The sequence below is a fragment of the Serinus canaria genome, chromosome 3 (assembly GCF_022539315.1).
Source record: "Serinus canaria isolate serCan28SL12 chromosome 3, serCan2020, whole genome shotgun sequence".
Taxonomy (NCBI): Eukaryota; Metazoa; Chordata; class Aves; order Passeriformes; family Fringillidae; genus Serinus; species Serinus canaria.
Genome location: NC_066316.1, coordinates 7,668,568 through 7,688,689, shown reverse-complemented (window position 1 = coordinate 7,688,689; position 20,122 = coordinate 7,668,568). Strand labels below are relative to the sequence as shown.

The 20,122-nt window shown below is 42.3% G+C and overlaps 1 protein-coding gene across 4 annotated transcripts in view; it reads left to right on the top strand.

Annotated features, from left to right (window-relative positions):
• The first annotated feature begins 527 nt into the window (after positions 1-527).
• ENAH (ENAH actin regulator) overlaps positions 528-20,122 on the top strand; it is a 90,433-nt gene continuing 70,838 nt past the window's right edge. For all 4 annotated transcript variants that reach the window (XM_009093767.4, XM_030235635.2, XM_009093766.4 and 1 more), the window contains exon 1: positions 528-836. In XM_009093767.4, coding sequence (XP_009092015.2) covers positions 832-836 — 5 coding nt within the window. In that variant the 5' untranslated portion in view covers positions 528-831. The remainder of the gene's footprint in view (positions 837-20,122) is intronic.

The following is a 20,122-nucleotide window of genomic DNA, read 5'->3' as shown; positions in this document are numbered from 1 at the left end:
GCTGTCGCCTGCCGGTACCTGCCGAACTCGGGCAGGAGGGCTCCGTGTTCCTCCCGCACCGGCACCGCCGCACCGGGCGAGGACTGCGGGCCGGACAGAGCCCGGTGCGGGCAGCGTGGGGCCGAGCGGGGCAGGCTCAGCGGACGGGCGGAGCTGTTCACACGCCGGGAGGCTCCGCCGGCCGGGACGCGGCTCTCCGGGAGCCCATCCCGCCCCTTCACTCCGGGGCGACTCTCGAGGCCGCCGGGGAAGACGCTGCCGCGGGCGAACGAGCGAGCGGTTCTCCCGAGGAGGAGCCGCCGCCTCACCTGCGGCCGCCCCGTCCCTCCACCCCCGCCACCCCGCGCCGGGGCCGCCGAGCCCCAGCGAGCCGCCCGGGCACAGCGCGGCGGTGGGCGCGGCCTCCTCCGCCGCCCGCCCCTTCCTCCCTCCCTCTCTCTTCCCTCCCGCCTGCCGCCGCTCCCGCACCTCCGGCCGCCGCCGCTCCCGCGGCCCCGCCGGTGTCTCCGGCCGCCCCCGCGCTCCCCCCGCCCGCCCGTTCTCGTTCTCCTCCTCCTCCTTTCCCCCCGCCCTTCCCGCGCGGTGGTTCGCTCCTCCCCGCCCCTTTCCCCCACCTCTCCCGTCCCCTCCCACCCCCGGCTCCCCGCGGTGGTCTGGCCCGGCCCGGCGGCGGAGGGAGCGGCGGAGCGGGCGGGCAGCGCTGCCGGGAGGGGGTCTCGCTCTGCGGGGGTCTCGCTCTGCGGGGACGCGGCGAGCGGCGGAGCGGGGCGGGGGAGACAGCGCAGCAGGGAGCGAGGCAGCGGGAGCGGCTCCCCGACCGCGGGCAGCACCATGAGGTGAGCGGCCGGCTCCGGAGCGGGCGGCGGGCGCGGGGTGGGGGGCGATGCTCCGCGCCCCCCGGCTCGGACGGCGCACAGCCGGGAACGGGAACGGCAGCGGGAGCCGGGGGGATCGGCCGGCGGCGGGGGAGGGGGCCGGGCCGAGGGGAGCCCCGCGGTGGGGGAAGGGCCCATTGTTAGTGGCGGCGGGGGAAGGGCGGCCCGCCGTCCCCGTCCCCCCGCGGCGGCGGCGAAGTTGCGGTCGGGGGGCGGCGGCGGGGCCCGAGTCCGGGGCGGGGGGCGGCTCCGCTGCGGCGCCTCCCCCGGGCCGGGCACGGCGTGAGCCCCGGGCGCCCGGCTCCTTTCTTTCTCTGCCGGTGGTGATTTTTTTCTCCCCCCTTTCCCTCCGCCTCAGCCGGCGCGTGTTGCATTGCAGCAGCAGCTGGGCTTTTCCCTCGGTAATCAATAAAGAGGCGCCGGGGGGGAAGCAGGGAGGGGGGATCCCCCTCTCGGCAGCCGGGGAAGTGTCGCGTTTGGAGGTTCGGGATGTAAACACAGAGGTGGCCGCGGCTGGGGGCGGCAGGGAGGGAGGTGGGTGCCTGCCGCCTTCCCGCCGGGAACTCCCGCTCCCCGCCGGCTCATTCATTTGAAGGCGATTTTCTGCTTCCCCCCTTCCCCCCCGCCATCCTCCCCCCAGCTCGCTTTTAGCGCCTGTTCTGTTTCCATAATCTCCTTTCTGGATTGGTGCAGGACCCGGTGAGAAATGCGGCTCGGTGGCCGAGCGCTGGTCTGGCTGCCCGGGGACGCCGTGCTCCCTGTAGGCCTGCCCCTCTCTCAGACAGCTGGGGAAACGAGTTACTCATGCCTTCCCTTTCTTTCTTTCTTTTTTTTTTTTTTTTCGCCTGGAAGTTATTGTCTGCCTTGCAGTTGGATATGAACGTTCTTTGTCTTAAAGACACGACTGTAAGTCGTGAGGTCCTTTGGAGTAGAGGTCCGGCAAGATTTTGATTGATCAAAGTCGGCAGATTCCCTCTGCTGCCTGAAACTGACGAGCCATTAGAATTCCTTGTCAATTACAGGAAAATCCTAATAAAATTCTTTGTACTGCGAGGATTCCCTCTTTCAGTGCACCTTCAGTGGAAAGGGTAGCGTTGCAGCGGGAAGCATGGGAACAATCTCCCTGCTGTTTTGTTTAGAATTGTGTTCCTGTATTTCCCTCTAGTTTTCTTTGTTAACTGTAGGTATTTATGTCCTACGTTATTTTAAGCTTTGTTTTGTCCTGTGATAATTTATTTTCAGTTATTCGTGGTGCTCGTGTAGAAGTCAGATACCCTGCAAACGAAAAGTTACAGCCTGGAAAACCTACAAGTTTGTATCCAGATCCTTTAAGCAGAGGTCTTCTTTTTAATTATCTTGACAGCCTTTAGCACAATGAAGTGCTGCTAATCCAGCGAGGCTTGGCATAAATACCTTGGGAAGCCCCATGGAAGTTTGGGTTTCGTGCTGGCAAAAAGTGCTTGAATTGTGCCGGTGATGCTGAGTGAAGAGAGCTAGAGCAGCCAGGCTGTTCACTGTGTAACTGTATGTGTGCTAGGACTTGTGCCAGCTTGGAGGGAGCACAAGTATTTCTCTCAACCAGCACAACAGGAAAGTGTCTAGGTTGAACCTACCCTTAGGTTGCTTATTTAGGTGTTTGAATGGCTGACTTGCAGCAGTGAGTAAATGTAGGTAAATGAATATATTACTGCCCTTGGAGCTTTCTGCCCGCTCCTGCCTGGAGAGCATCAGGCTGGTAAGGGGGAGATGCAGTTGTGATTTGGAGGGTTGCTCTGATGAGTGGTCCTGGGGTGTTTCAAAGGAAACTGACTTGCAGAACGCTTGGTTCCAGCCCTCTGGAAAAAAAGAAACAAGCTGTACCAATTAAAGTACACAGGCTGAAAAAATGATGTGGTTAAAGAAGTATTTTCTCTCTATAGAGGCACTATTAAACTCACTCAGTTTTGTTTAATTGGTCCGACTCCAGTACAATGGCAAGCTTTCACTGCACTGCTCTCTCTTTGGGCTTGTTTAGACTATGGTTGATGGTATATTTCTGAAACGTGTTTAAACAATATCTTCATGCTGTATATTGTTCAGGCAATGACTTTTAATGTGCATTTGCTGGTCAGGGCGAGGTCTGATGGGTGAGGAGTGACAGGGTAGATGGGACGAGCAACCAGCATTTCATATACAGCTCCTGTGTTTGCAGGTGCTGTTAAATGTTAGCAGTTCATACTAAAAATATACTTTTGGCACAATATTGATGGTCTCGTGGAATGAGTAAACTGCATTCTGTCATTGCTCTTGGGCAGGTAAGTATGCAGTTGGTGCTCCAAAGAATAAAAAAAAAAAAAAGAATAGATGAACTGGGGTGTGGTGGGGGGTGAGAAACACCCTCACTTTCTCTCCTGTGGTTTGGCTTTTCTTCAGCCATCATGAGCCTGAACTAATTCTGATGATTTTGTGGTAAGATCTTCTGTCTTGTCTGGGTGATTAACTGGTCAGTTACCAAAGAGCAAACTGATTTTCCTTCTGTCAGATAATACTCAACATCGTTGTGAAGAGCATCTTTGAATGTTCAAATAATCAGCAGTTCTGTAAGACACAAACACTGACGCTACACAAGAATTAATTCTTGCAGAAGTCTGCTTTGTATTCAAATTGAAATGATATGCTATTTGAATAACATCTGTTAGGGGTTTTAGGTTGCAGAGAAAGCCTGAATATTAAATATCCCAGTTAAATGGTCTAGCCCAAGTATGAAGTTACTTGGTTCAGGAGCCAGCTTGAATAGGGCTGTGTGTATCTGTGTCTCCTGCCCTAGGTAAACAGCTGATTCCCACGGACACCTGTTGCTCTCTTTGTACTCTGCTTAGCTGACAGAAGTGCTGCCCCTAATCCAGTTTCCTGAGAGCACTTCTAATACAATAGGTATCCAGGAATGGGCATATTCAGTGAAGTTTCCATTCACCAGCTGGCTGGAATGTGGTGGAGATGCAGGTAACAGCAGAGTTTGGTGCCCCTGTTCTAGTAAAAGCACGACTTCCCATCGTATTTGTACAAGGAGAACGTGTGTGAACAGACTTTTATTGTAGCATATGTTGAAGCCTGTGTTACAGAAACTGGTAAACACAACTCTGCTGCTAGAGCTGGGATTCTACAGTGAAAGTTGACTGAATTACTTTTTTTTTTTTTTTTTTTTGCATATCAGGCTCATTTTGAGTGTTGACTCCAATAAAAATAAATGAGCTTTACAAGATACTGACTTTTTAAAAATCATACTGTACAGCCTTCTCTTGGGATTACTACATCCATTTCTTTGTGTGGGAAAGAATTGTTTTTCATTAGTGTGCTGGTCAGAAAGCAGACTGCTTAGTTGGGTTTCATTACCCAAGTTCCCAAGAACTGGGAAAGAAACAGTATTTTAAAGAAATTTTAAATTCAAGTCTTTCCAGAGCCTAGTGCAATACTTTGTGTTTATGATGGGCTATTATGCATATCATATATGTGTGAATTTCATTCCATGTTTAGATAGGGCAAACAGCTAAATTACTATAGATTTTGCTTTTTCTGAAAAGTCATGTCATATTCTAGCTTGTGTTTTCAAGCTAAAAAGGTAGCTAAATTTGTGGTCTCTAAGCCACACTGAAATTTCCATTTACTTACAATCAGCAGCTTTTCTGCTCAAATATATTGCTACAGAATGTACTTTACGTTATTATTTAAAAGTCAGCATTTTTTATGCCTGGGTTGGTAAGCCTTCATTGTATTTTAAGTGTTGTGCTAAGAAAACTTAATACCATACTCACTGTTTACTGAGTGAAAGCCCACAGCACAAGTAACAAAACATGTACCTCCATTAGGACTGGGAATGCTTCAAGGAACCCACACACATTTCCTGGGGTTTCCAGGAAAGTGGGTACACAAGAGCATTATTAGAGACAATAGTACAGTTCACTCTGCTGCAATAACTGCAGTTATTTAAGGTGGTAAAACAGCACAGCAGCAAGGCCATCAATTTGATGCTGACATTCAGTTATTCTTGGATACGTAAGGTAACTCTTTGGAATTGTGCCTTTAGTTTTAATACTTGCCTAAATGTTGTATTTGAAATAGGAAGCTTAATTTAGTTAAGAAATATTTGACAAAATGTTGGAAGTGCAAGCAGGCAGTTAAATTAGACTGGGTATGCAAAACTGCAAGCAATACAGTTCCTAAAATTGCTTGTATCTCGAGAGAAAAATTGGTGGTGTGAGTAGGGTTTTTTTTTTTTTCAGGTGGATACAAAAATTCAGGTTACTTTCCTTGTTCTTAAGTATACTAACAGATGGACTGAGTCATCTGTCTGATAGAAGTGTGGTCTTTAGCTTGCACTTTATTTGTGACAGTTGCAAGTAATTTTTGGACAGGCTGTTTCTGCCCACCTGATACGGGATCTGACAGCTGTTTTGCCCCCAAGGCCTCTGGATAGTTTAGTGAATTATTTTGATAGTAAAAGTATAAATCTTTGAAAATCTGCCCTGTGAATGGAGAGTGCAGGAATGAGAATCCAATTTTTTTAGACAGAGCTATTTATGACCATCTTAGCAATTATGTTTGTCAGCCTCTAAAAATTAGAAACAGTCTGGGAGTGTGTATAATTCAGGAATGCTCTCTGGAAGGGCATGTACAAGTTTTTTCTTGACTCTGGTTCAGGGTTTCATGTTTGCTGTTGGAGGTCAGAAAACAAGACCGAGTTAGTTGGCATCCTGCTTCAGGCCACTCTAGCCTAAAAGCCTTTTTTCTCCACTTCCATAAAAAGCAGAAACATTTTTCTCCCAGCACCTGTTTCAGTGGATGCTTTGCCCTAAGTGACGTCTCCCGGCGCTGCCTTAGGCATGTGATTGGAAATACTTTGTAATGAGGGCTGCTCCTTGCCATGCCAGGGCAGCTCGTGTGGAACTGTTATAGAAGTAGGTTATTGAACCACTGGATAGAGTCATTTGCTTTCATTATTAGAGAGAGCAAATGTATTTTGTGAAACAGATATTATTCCCTTCTTTGCTTTGACCTTTCATCTGGAATTGCTTTTGACAGTTCATGCCTGCTTCCACTCAGCAGTGGAGAAATCCATGTGCCAGCTCTTTAAACATCCAGGCATGTTTAGGTTTTAGGAGTGCTGTAGTGGTGAGAGAGAGCAGAAGATTTGTGCTTTTTGTGTTAAATTCAAAAAAATTTCAATTCTAATCATAGCTCAGATTAAATGTGGCAGAGAATGAAGTCACATCAGCCTTGCTGAACTGTCAGCTGTGTTATTTGTTGGTGCCTGCTTAGCTCTCCCACCCCACCTTGCCCTGCCAGTCCTTGGGAATTCAATACAACTACTTTGTGTTCTTGGGCTGTTAGAATCTCCCTTGGGATTAATGTGGGAGTGAAGCTGCTTTTGTACCTGCCTGTATTTAAACCTGCAAGTGAGGAGCCACTGTTGTGTCCCTGCTGTGCCTCTCCTGCCTAAACTTCCTGTAGGTTCTCACAAACTTGGAGAAGAGTTTGGTTTGTATGGAGCTTTTTTGGTTGAATAATATACAGAAACTTTTTCCCTTTTTAAAAATAGCTGCACCACCTTATTTTACCTTTCAGATTTTCTAACCTGAGAAATAAAAATGTGTATCTAAGTAATTGAGTCTGATTTGAAAATGCTCTGTAGCAGTACTCGATACAGAGGAATGCGTTGATTTTTACTTCAAATACTCCAAATAAATTGTACTTCTAATTGCCAAACCTCTTCCCTGCTATCATGTATTACAAGTCTCCTTCACTGTGGCTGTTTCATGACTAATGTTAAAAGTGATCCAGAGAATGGGGATGTTGTGCTTACCAGCCTGTGATGGTGTTATGTGCTGCTCCTGATGTTATGGCTCTGTAGGCACTTATGGGAGCTTGTGGAACTGCTGCTGGGGAGGTGATGTGACATCTCTCTAGGTCTCCTGCCCAAATTCTGGTGACAGCCTGGTGGAGAACACAGGGCTGTTCAGTGGGATGTGAGATGATGTGTCAGTCTGCTTCGGATTAGTCTTTCCAGCTGAACTGCTTGTTATAGGCTCATGTTTTGGGAATCAATGCACAAGTTAATGTGAGGAATTGAAGTACAACTCTCTTGTCTCTGAGTAATCTTTAGGCAAGGCTCATTAAAAGAAAACATCATCAATATTCAGGCAAAAGAAATAATCTGCTCTTAGTTTCACATATTGAAAATTCTCCAGGCAAAGCTGTTTTATGTAAAAGAAAAATAGTAATACAAATTTCAGTTTAGTCTAAAACTGGTCTGCTCCTTTGCTAAGTGTGTGAGTTGCGTGGTTTTTCTTGTCTTTTTTTTTTTTTTTTTTTTTTTTTTTTTTAAATAATTCTGGTAAAGAAAGGTGCTGACACCAGGTGAAGTATGGGAGAAAGAAGTGGAAACTGATTGCACTCCAGAGGGTGATACAAAAATGCTACTTTGCTGGACTGGTGTGCTGCCAGAAATAACTCTAAACTTCTAGTGTGCAGCACAAATGCAATTGGAAGGGTTTTGTTTGAAATTGTTCTTTCATTGTCTTTTCTTCACAAATTTGAAATGTCTGTTTCCTGAACTGGATTACAAAGTAATCTATACTTGCTGCAAATTCCATACAGAAGGTAAGGCAAGGTTGTTTGCTCTAGTATATTTGCCACCTAGTTCAAAACAGAAGAACTTTTAAAACCTGGAATTAAACAGACTTGTTAAAGAGCAAGAGTAATCATTGGTATAGCTAAGACCTATATTATCCATTAGATGCAGTTTTATAGCAAGTAAAGAAATATTTAAATTTTCTTTTTAGAGGAAATAAATTTTCTATGTATGTCCTTAAAACAGTTTCCTAAAATGTAGTTTAGCTGACTGCTGTCAGTTTATTGCTGGTTACCATACAGTGAAAGCAGCTTTTAAACTGAAATGCTTTGAAGGGCATGTAGTTAAGGTAGAGTTTTATTGTGGTCCAATCTGGCTCCTGGTGAACTTTTTTCTGTTTCAGTTCTATAGACCAATATGTCTTTGTAAGTGGTTATGTCTGCTAGAACTTTATATTTTGTGGAGATTTCCATTAAGTTGCATTTTTTTCTTGTCATATGGGATTGAAAAGGGAAGTACTAAATGGAAAGATGATTTAAGACTCTGTTGTAGTTCATGTATTTCCAACAAAACTTTCAGTACTGCTGCATTAGTGGTATTTTTACTGGCACTGGTGGAAAGAGGTGGTTGGTAGTTTTAGGTTCCTTTCAGCTTTCTGGTTGGCTTTGCAAATGTGACTTAAGCATATGCTCTGAGTAAATCTGGGCATTGAACCTGGTAGTATTGCTGCCTAAAATCACTAGTTCTTCCAATAACTTATGTTGAATATGTGGCTTTTTTCAGGCTCCAAGCTTCCAACTCCAGATGAGCAAGATTTTTCCTTTTCTAGCTAGTGTATGTTTTTCATGTCAATAATGCATTGCAATGAGCACTATACACTGCTACTCATTTGAAATCTTGTTTTCTCCCTGTGTTTTCTTTTTCTATAAAAATCTCATTGCCCTTTGCTTTGTTTTAAAAGCTTCTATGAAAGAGTCTTCTATATACAGTGCATAGTGATGTGTACACCTTTTATTACATCTCCTGTGTTGAACTCTTGTTGGTATTTGAGGAAAATGTATGATCCATTTGGCAAGCCTTAGTCCATTAAACAATGCTGGCTCTTCTTTAAGAGTACCCAGCCTAAGTTTAATAAAACTGATTTTTTTTTTTGTTTTTAAATCTTGTTGGATTTGTATTTAAAACCATACACAATGAAGCTTTCCTAGAAAATTTGTATTGTGCTCTTGAATGTATTTGCAAAGCCTGTTTTTAGAAATCTGCAGTTGTCTACTGTGGATGATGATAAATGAACTTCACAGCTTCAGAATAAACATAGTTACCTATTGTCTGAAATAGATGGTCTGACCAAACAGTGAAACCTAATCCAAATGAGCCTAATTTTGGCAGAGATCAGGATAGTGAATGACAGCACTAGGAAAAGGAACAGTATTGAAGTTTACCATTTGTATATGGAAGTTTAATCACTGAATGTGCTACTTAAGAACAGGTATGGTTTGATTTTCCATATGTACTACTCTAGCAGAAATATTAACTTTTTTAAAAATTATGTTTAAAGGTACTTTTTCCCTATTTGAGAATATTTCTGCTTTGATAGAAATCTCTGAATATGGTCAGATTATGTTATATTTCAATTTATTGTTATGCACCGATCTGCTTAGTTGTATCACGGTGTGAGTAGAGCAGGAGGATGGTGCAGGAGGTGCCTGATGTATGGATATGAAATAAACATGTTTGGAACACAGGACTTCTTTCCAGTCAGATATGAACCATCAGGTCTGAAGCTGAGTCTGGAGCCAGTAGTTCTGTCTCTAGTCTCTTTTTCCCCCTTGGTTAGAGCCTGCTGTCTGTGGGCTGAGGGAAAACTGAACTTTTCAGTTCAGTGTTGTTCTCACCAAGAGAAGGCTGAGGAGAGAGGTCCATTTTGGAAAACTAGCAGGGAACCTGTGTCTAATCATGAGTAAGAGGATGAGGAGATGAATGATTAGAACACTTGAGTAGTAAGTGTTTGAACTTAAGCACAAATTGTTCAGCTGCTTCTTCAGTGTTACGTGTTTTGGAGAGTAATTGACAGTGAGGTTTTTGTACCATTTCAATGGTTTCCTTGGGTTTTGAGTGCAAATGCAGTAGTGGCTTTTGGATGAAAATTTTTCCTTTGGGATTGAGGAAGAAGACCAAAGCAGTAAACACATTAAAAAAGTCAGTCAAATAGATTTTGCATCTTCAAGATCTTCATGCTGCAGTCTGAAGGATTGTGGTGTTCTTTGTTTTACTTTCACAGTGTGGTGTGATGAGTCTAGTAGCCTTTGATTTGGGGATCAGCTGTGTTAACTGCATCCGGTATGAATTATCCTCAGAAGGATTTCTGCTGCACTTTGCATCTGACCTTGCATCTAATTGTGAGATGAAGAAATCTGGACTGCTGCACTCAGGGACTTGATTTTGTATTCTGACAGTGTCTTTGAGTAGTCTGTTCACAAAGTTTGGGGGAATAGGGTGGCTTCAGGCTTCTTCTTTGGCATACTGTAAAGGTGACTTTGAAAGCAAAGAGTATTCCTTTTGTTTTGTGTACCTTTCTTAGTCACTGATAAAACAGGTCTGTGCTCCTGGAATTGTCACAGGAACATAGCTTCCAACAATAGCTAAATCCACAAATGGATGGCAGTGTGACAAGCACAAAGGTTGCCTTGCAGGTTGTGAATGCTGTTGCTGTAGCTGTGTTGCCCTAACTTTATGAACATGACAAAGGTTTTATAAGGAGAAGCAATATATTTTATTAGATCACCTGCTGCAGTGGTGGGGAGCAGGACTTGGGCAATTTCACACATCCAAAGGCTGAGTTCCTCAGAAAGTTGCTCAATTATTTGGAGACACCATGTGGGAGATTTTGTACTGTGTGGATTGTTGCAGGCACGTTGCAGATACAGGTAAATGTTACTGTGTGGTTTATTTTTTTATAGGTAGCTCATAGTTTTGATGTCTGACCTCATAGCAATATTTGCTGTAATTCTTATTTCAGAGATTAAGGAATTGGGTGCTTGAAAACAGGTGAGCAGCTGTAGGATCTATTTGAATTGCAATTTGTTTTTGTATTACTCTACAAAGATGATGGCTGCATAAAGGAAGTTGAGATTGCATTGCAGAGAGCAATGTCAGAAAGTAAACCTGAAAATACTTTTCAAATGTCACTGTTTCCATGTAAAGCATCAAGATATATTTTCCTTTGAAGCATCTGACTACTGGAAGCCACTGGGGGGAAAGGATGCTTGGAATGCCTTTTTTAAAGAGCACATGTCTTATTTTTGTGAAGAAATGGTCTTGGTCACTAGTGTGACTTTTGTGTAGTAAATCTGTAAGATGCAGATAGAAGTGGATTGCATTGCAAGGCTTGCATCTTTAGACATGACTAATGCTTAATAACACTTAATAGTAGGATTTTATTTTCCCTGTTGAAATCCCCAGTTACCACAGGACAGAGGAGTGTAATGATAAGTTAATTCTGAGTACCCAGGATATCTTGCCTTGAATTTCCATGCCTCCTTTTCTTAGGGCAGATGCAAAGCAAGAGACCTCTCCTCTTGTAGTGCTCCCTGCCCCAACAATCAGAAGAAAACCTTGATATGAAGCCTGTTCATGTGAGGAATGCTTGCAGCTTTGGGGATTTGTGTAGCATTCACCAGATTTTGAATCCATGTCTTTGAAATCTCACATTTTTTTCATCTTGAATTGAGCTAACCTCCTGGGCCTTGAGTGTGTCTGTGCTTGGGGTGGCTCTAGGGACTAGGCTCACCCCAAAGCCCACGTATCAGGTATTTTGGTTGTAACTCTCAGTGAGCTTAGCCTGGTCTTGCCTTGGAATGGGGAGGGTGTTTAAGAAAGAGCTAGCAAAGAAACAAAAACCTGAGAGGGGATTCTCTCCAATTTGCTGCTGCATATTTTAATGTAATTTTTGATGTATCAATGTATCAATTTTCCAGCCAAATGAGTGATTGTAATTTTCTTGTTCTTTTGGGAACATGGGGAAATCTTGTGCAATTTATACTGTCTTACAAAAAACTTTCCCATGAAGAGACACAGAGTCTAACTGTACATACATTCTTATGAAATCTGAAGATAAACTCATTTTAAATTCAAAGTAGTTTGGGTAGGTGCTCATTTTTATTATTCTGTAAGACAAAACCAATCCCCCAAACAAAGCAAAACCATTTGGAAATGAAGCCATAGGCTTTTCTTTCAGAATTTGAGTGCTTTAATTTTTTTTTACATAGCATGACAGAAATATTGTGAAATGACAAAAGCATTTCATGCTTAAGAATGGAAGTTTTGTGTATCTAATAACTTTTTCTTAGTCAGTACTAAAGAATTAAGATGTTGCTGGCCATATGCACTGCAGCAGGGAATTTTCTCTTGGCAGCACCCTACCCTCCAGCCACTTAAATGCACAGAATCATTTTAATGCAGAACAGAGTAAATGCTGGAGACAGCATCTTTGGTGGACTGGTGACAAAGGTAATGTTTATGCTGTGGATGTTCTGTTTCTCAGGAAGACTGGGGTTAATTGTAGCTTGGCAAGTGGGGGGGAAAAAAAAAGTTCCATATTGTTTTTCTGCAGTAGATTCCTGTTGCTATGCAACAAACAGAATGTCACTTAGTACAGGATATATTAAATTGGTATTCCCAGCACATATCTGTGCCCGTTCATTTTATACTTTAGCAGGAGGGGATGGTTCTGGTTTCCTGTAGCACTGGAGTATGAAATGTGGATTGGAGCTGCTATTCTGGGGCTGTGGTGACGTCAGTGCACTTGCAGAGCCTCTCTTTGTTTGCATGGATGGGACACCTGTGCAACACAATCAGGCTTCCAAGCAGACAAAAAAGGGCTGGTGGTTATCTTCCCCGAGGTGGGATGGCATTGCCAAGCAACATGTTAACACTTCAAAAGGGAGAAATTTGTTAGATGGGAAAAAAGATGATTGGGCTGTGAATTGTGAAAACCTTTATGTGTGATGCAGATGGTACTGTCTGAATCTTTAAACCAAAATATCTGGTTAATTTTTAATTATTAGATTTAATGTTAATATTTGAATATTAACATTAGTGCTAAACCCAACCAGTCTCAGCATCTGAATTCTGCACATTTGCTTTCAATGGATTCTGGAATAAATGTTTAGAGCGTGTCTGGGAAAATTACCCTCTGTGGCTCTGGAACCAGTAATTAAGTAATGGACAAATGACAACATCTGGTAAGGCATTATTTTATAATCTAGTTAGTCTTCTGTAGTGGAAAACAAGGCAAAAGTAATATTTGAAATCTAGGAGGATGTTAATTTGATCTTTGCTTCAAAATCTGTCAAGCAGTATAGATGTCTGAAATACAGAAACTGAGGATTTGTAATGCTGTGGTTTTGTAACATATGCATTGTGTCTCAGGCATGATGTTTATGCTATGTAATCATCTTATTTTAGTCAGTTTTCTGAATTTTCATGTGGGTTTTGAAGGACAATTCACAAAATCTAAGCTGAAATTAAGGTAGATATTTAAATTAGCAGGTCAAATACTGTCTGTTCCTTGCTCTTAGAACTGTCTAACATCTCTTTAAATCTGAAACAGAATTGAAAGTAGCTTAATAAAAAAAAATACTATAGAAAATGTACTTATGTGTAGCTTCTTAACAAAGCAGAAACCAAAAGGAAGAGTTGAAGTAAAGCTAGGAAAAGATTCCAAACACCTCTCAGTACTGTTCTCTTGCTTGTTTTGCCAAGGGGGTGTCTCTAATCTATAAAGCATCATTGAGCAAGCAGCCTTTAGTAACACAAATGCCTTTCTGGGAGTCTGATGCTTAATTCAAACCTCAATGCCAAGGAGTCTGTGCCTGTTCTCAAGCAGGCCCCATAAAAAAACATTTGTGTACACAAAGAGAGCTTGATGCAACCTAAAAAAATTCTTAGGGCATTTGGTGAGATCAAACCTGAGCTCTGTCACAGAAATGATTTAAATACATGGACAGGGATGCTTGGGGCCTTTTTGCTTTCTGTTTGGGGAAGAGAGATCTCTGCTTCTGTTGCACAACTGTTTGATGAGAATGAAAGAACTGCTTGTAACTTTCAATGCTATGATGGCTTGTTTTAGTTCTATCTTTTGGCACAGGAAACAGTAGGAATTTGTAAAAATGTCTCCATTCCTTGAGAAGGGAGGCAGAATAAGATTTAATTGTGAAAATAATATTTTTATCTGTAATTTTAATGAAATGAACTTATTTTAGTGTGTAGATGGAAAAGTTGTAGAATATACCCAGGAAGGTGGGAAATTTGAGCTGTAAGTTTTAAGTAGTGTGCTGGCAGGCTGCTTAGGTAAATCTTAAAGGAACTCAGAGTAGAAAGTGGATGTTCTGGAAACACTGATTGTAGAACAAAGAGCTTTTAAAAGTTAGGTTCAGGTGCTATGCTGCTATAAATAGGACTATGACAAAACAGTCAGCTTTTGCTGTCCATCATCTTTCCCCCCAAATTGAAATTAAGTTGGGGGAAATCTTGTAGGTTTGGTACCAGTGATGCAAAGTTCTGTTTGGCTGTTGAAAAGAAATCAATACAATCTTTGGGTGTATGTGAGCAGTGACACTACCCTGCTAGTTCTTGGTCATTATTAATACCTGTATGCATACACCAGATATAGAATTATCTCAAAAAGGATGTTGGAGCATGTGGATGATTTTATGCTCCTTTTTCCTCCCCTACAACAGAGCCTGGATTCTGGTTTGCAGATAGAAATGGTGGTTTGCAGCCTGCTTTGTTTTGTTTGTTTGTTTTTCAGTTTGTCTCTCTCTGTTGCAGAGGTTGGAAAGTCTCTAATGAATGAGATAGGGAATTGCTTGAAGGTAAGATGATTTCATGGACTCACTGTTTTCTGCAAGCACTGACTGCTTCTTGTTTTTCAAAGAATTTCTGTCCTTTGGTGCTGCTTGAGAGTTGTCAGGGGTGTTCATTAGCTGTGTCCCAGCTTGTTTTCTTACTAACTTAAGACTGTGGGCCTGATCTGTCAAAACATTAAATTATTCAGCATCTACCTTAGTCCTTCAAAGCAGAGAGAATCCTAGATGGCCACTGAAGACAAAGGCTCCTAGATCATCTTTGATTAAATGAGCAATATCAGAAGACTGGGTGCACCAGCTGTTGTGCTTCAGCCCTCCCATGGAGGAAACAACTTCTTGTCTGTTTCTCCTTTACTTTCCAACTTTTGCTAATTTCTTAAAAAGAAGCTGTGCTCAAGTTTGAAGCTCTCAAATGCTATATTTTATGACACTGTGCTTAAACTGTGAATAACTTCTGAATTTGGTATTCAGAACGAGTTTTGATTAATGTGCAAAAAACGTCACTACACATTGAATAATGAAGAAACCTACTAGCTGTTCGTTTACTCCTCAGTTCATCTATCCAAAGTCAGAGGCAGTCTGAGAAAAAAGGTGGGAGGGGTGAGAGGAGTAAGTATGTAACTAAGACTTTTTAATGGTTTTACAACTGCAAGTCTCTCCTTCCTTCATATATAAGCAACCAGAACTTTGCAATGCTCTTAACTCATGTACTTTTTTTAAACTTTGGAGTTTATTTTTAAACCAGAATCCAGTGTAATTTTTCATGTTCTTTAGAAATTGAAATAATAGGCCAAATATAATGTGCTGTGATATTTGAAAGGCAGGTTATTTGGAACAGATTGTCAGCTCCATGTGCTCCCTAAAATCACTGTAACTCTTGGGAGTTCTTGTCCTGTTAATAGAGCATGCACATGAAGGAAACCAAGTGTGATCCCAGCAAGGTGTTCTTGCCAGGAACCCAAACTCCAGGGATCTGTGACCTCCTTGTGCTGTGCTTTATCAGAATTGCTGACTTCAGCCAATTAACATCCATCAATAGTTATCCAGCAGCTTTTAAGACAGGACTGGAACACTTTGTTCACTGTCCTAGTGCTTTGTGTAGGTTAGACCTGGTGGCTTTCTCTGAAGGTGCTTTGCATTGGGCTAAGCTGATCTGCCCTTTACCATACAGATAAAAGGTGGGTGATGTTCACCTGACTGGGGCAGTCCACTTCAGTGACTCCTTTTAGGTAATGGAAGTGCTCCTGCTCTACAGTAAATGATGACATGGGTCACTTCTGTGAGTTTTGGCTACAAGGCAGATGTAGGCCTGGTTATTAAGGAAGGAGGTGTTGTGGTACCCTCTGAGCAGCAAGGAACAGCTTTTGAAAATGTCTGTACACGTTCTCTGCCTAAATCTTTGGAGGCTCCAGAGAAAAATGATGCCAGAGACCATCCAGGCAGACAGATTTTTCCTGCAGGCTCTGGTCTGTAGGTTGCAGTTTGGGTACTTTATTTAAATGTATCTTTAACCTGAGATGGTATCACCTCTACTGTGAAACTTTTTCCTATTCTGAATTATCCTTGGAGGTTTTGTCTCATATATTATTTCAATCTTCCTTCTGTATATTAAGGCTTCCATACTCACTAACCATGGATAATACAGACCAGCTTATTCTCTCTGAAGCCGCTTTAGTGTATGTGAGGCTTTGTGTTTCTCCTGAGTCTTTTGAACATTGAGCTCACCAATTTCATTAATCTCTCATTGTGGTCAGTTTTTAAGACCTCCTGCCAGTTATTACTCTCCACTTGGTCCCCCTCATTTGGAGCTAAGGCTGATTGTTGTCCAGTCTGTCATGTCCTGATTTGCATCTGCTCACTGGCATGTATCTAAACATAGACCTGAACTTGTTTTTTCTGTCACTCTTCCAGCATGCCAATATTAGTCAGAATTCTTACCCTGCTTGCATCTTCTTACGCTTGCATCTTCTTACGCTTGCATCTTCTTACGCTTGCATCTTCTTACCCTTCTTGCATCTTCTTACCCTTGCATCATCTTACGCTTGCATCTTCTTCTGGGCTCCTGATAGTGAGAATACTCTTCCATCTCTTCATGGTTCTGCTGCAGCACAGGCATTGCAAAGCTGCACTTGATGGAATTTCTCTGAGTGTAGCATCTGGTGTCTGAATAAGGTTTTCAGAGCTCCTTTCTCTGCTCTCCTTACAGGAATTTTGTGTATACATCTCTTACAAAAATGCCCTGTGAATGCTGTCAAGAACAGTCATTTGACAGCATCTGCCCTCTGTGGTAATTAGTGTAGAACTCCAGAAGAACTGGAGGAAATTAAAATTATTTGACATTATTAGTTCATAAGTGGCATTGAAGATGCAGTTGTTACCCTTTAGCAGTTTTTACTAATAGTTTGTGCTGGTGTTTTTGTTGTGATTGAAGTTAAGCAAAGGCTCTTTGTGGACATGACAGCCTGCTTCCTTCCCCATTGCAAACCTCACATCTGCTCTGGATGTAACAGTGGGCCATGGGCTTCTGCAAACAGGATTGACATCCCTCCATGGGCTGGGCTTCTGAGCACAGCTGAAATGTCATAGTTTTGTGGAAAATGTTGCTGAGTTTCACAGCTTGGAGCTGGATCTGTTCAGTGTAAGCCAAACAACTGCAGTCTCCTGAAAGCTGAGGCTCGTAGCTGTGACATTCAGGTTTTTCTCATGGGGAGAAGGTACATAGTAAATGCAGACACAAAATATATTAAAAAAAAGTCATCAGTCATGGTTGTAGCTTGCAAATTTTTGCACAGTTGAGAAGATGAGCTTTGTAAAAAGCAGTGTGGAGCAATCTGTTGTGGTATCGCTGATGGTACTGCAGGGAAAAGATTGAAGCATGAAGAGTGAGAGTGGTGTGAGCTCCCCTGGTAATGCTCCTTTGTGAAGGATTCCCTCTTGGGATCCAAGCAGTTTTGGGGGTAAGATGTTGGGCTACAACCTACTGATGATAGCCTGAAAGAGAGCAGGAGGTTGGTTTTGCAGGAATAACCCTCTTTTTACCATAAACTCTTTTTGCAGTTACACAACTGCACTGTGCTTCAAATTTTGTTCCTTTACCATGGTACCAGTGTGTTCCAGGCACCTGATGAAAATCCTTTCAGCCTGGCTCAGGCTGTTGTTTGCTGCAGTAGATTGTAGCAGAATCTTTAATTTGCTCTCTACTGAATCTTAAATTTGCTCTGACTTTCAGCAGAAATTCCATGTTTTCATCAGAATGAGGTATGTTGTCATAAAAGGAATCTGCATAGTTTAGAAACCTTTAAGGAAGTTTAATGTATTAGAGAGTGTTTTGGGATTTATAGTATGTTCTTTGACAGTATAAAATTTATATTATAATAATTCAATAAAACATTTTGTTTTTTAAAAAATAAATCTCTGCTTGAAGAAGCTTTGTGCAATGAGAAATAGTTTTGCTGAGATATAATTAGCAGTGCTCCTGGCTTCTGCACCTAGCAAAAATACTAGTTGAAGAGACAGGTGGTTTGTCTCCTTTGTACACAGCTTATTTGTGTTTCATAATTGTCTGGAAGTGTTGGAAATACTGCTAGACTGGGTAATCAAATACTAATTTTCTTGGTAGCTACTTAGGGGATAAGCTTTTAAACTGGTAATCATGGATTATTGACTTCTATTTGAAATTATTTAAATTTTTATTAAAAACAGACAGTTTTACCACTTGTGTCTGCAAAACTGCTTGAAAATGGGAGAACCTTTGCATTTTGCTTTCCTTTTGTGTTGCAACAAGCTGCTATTTGTAGTTTTGGTCTTTCCATGGAATTCCTTTCATCTCCTGTACACTGCTGAGTATCTTCAGGAGTAATTTCAGGCTGGTGGTCTCCCTCTTGGATGTTAGGTTTAAAAAGCTTCACAGACAGTATGGCAAAAGAGATCAGAAGAGGAGTGGGACTGGGGAGAATGCCCAGCTTTTTATCCAGCAAATTCCATGTACAGAGGGAGCTTAACTTACTGTTCTAGGTAAAATCCAGAAATGTGAGCTAAGTGGCCATTTTTCCTATCAGGAGCCAAAAAACAAGCACTGCCTTTTGCTCCCATCTTAACCAGTGGGGCCAGCAAAGGCACAAGTGAAAACCTGAAATAGATGCTTGCATTTGAAACCTCTCTCAGTGGTATTCTTAATGAAACAAATGTTCATTTGGCAGTGAGTGCCTTTCTGTCAGCTTTCTGCCAAGGATGCTTTCCAGGTGATTACTGTAAGGTTACAGGTACCTGTTGATGGGATGAGCAGGAGAGCATCCACATCTTTATAGCCCAGTAGTTGTGGAGCTGCTACCAAAAAATGTAATAGGGTGAAGAGGACTTGATTGGTAGGGGTGTTTTACAAGCTTGTGTAATGCATGTTGGCATCCTCCTTGTTTTCTGTGTTTTACCAATAACTTAGCTCAAAGTTTTGGAATTTAATTATGCTTGGTCAGAATAAATGTTGTTATGAAGTTTTACCTGATCACTGCTTTGTCTGAGCTTCACTAAGTGCTGATGAGGGTTAAAATGGTATTTCATTGCAAGCTTTGCAGAAATTAGAAGCAGAATTTTTGTCTGAAACAGTTATCTGCTTTTTCGCCATTCTTTTCCTAAAAATTTTGAAGTTAATGGAACAATTTTTCTAATGTCAATTAAAATAATTTTTGAAACATTTTATTCCTCTAGAGATCTTTAGGGGTTTTCTTTCTGTGATTTGGACTAACTGGACAAACTGCAACTGTAATATCAATCCTAAATTTACTTTGCATTTTAAAAGATCTTTTATGTGCCTTGTTTGCAAAACGAGTCATTGTCTAAAAATGAGAATTATTGTTTCCTAGCTTTAGAATGTCTTGCTCTATGGTTTAGGCAAGGCTTGGTCAGCTCAAACCACTTTAGAATCTATTTGCTCATCTTCAGAGATAATATTATAAAAAGCCATTTTAAAAAATGGCTGCAGGCTACAGAATCCTCAAGACTTCCCCCAGTATTCCCCCAGTTTGGGGAGAACTTTATGGACAGCCTGTGTACTCTGTGTGACCATGGCAAAAAATGCTGGGATTATTTGCAGCTCTGTTTGATCCGTGGAATGCACTGCATCTATTGTTAGCTCTCCAGCTGAAGCAAGAGCTGGAGTTGTTTTTCTCTTTTGACACTGCAGCAGATCTGGCCAGGCACTGCTGCTGTATCAGTCTTGAGCAGTTAAAGGTGATAGGATTGGCCAACTTCCCATCCTTTTAGTAGCTGAGATATGGGAGATCATAACTTATGGAGTTGGGATTGCTTTACAATTCTTCAGAGGACTGCAGGCAGTGTCTCCTTGCAAGCCTGTAAAGTTCACTGTGTTCAGCTTTCCTGTTGGGTTTAGTGTCTCTTGGAAGTCTAAGCTCTTTTCCTGGATAATTCCTTACCACAGAGATTAAACACTGTGTGTGTGATAGTAAGGAGGGCAACATTGGCACATCTTGTCTGTAAACACACCAGCCCCACTAGCACACATACACGTGCTCCTTTGCTGCTGAGATCATCATCTCTTTTTTCTTTTATTTTCTCCTCAGCCTAAAATTTGGATGTTGAACTCCTCAGTTTCTTCACAGAGCTCACAGATCTGTTAGTTGTCTCAAATTCAGTCTCATTCTGCATTGTGCTTGCTGAATTCCTTCCATCTGACAGCCTGCTCTTAGAGGGGCATGGAGCAATGCTTTTCTGGAGTTACCTGAGAACCAGAGAACAGGGCTTGTAGGGACTGGATT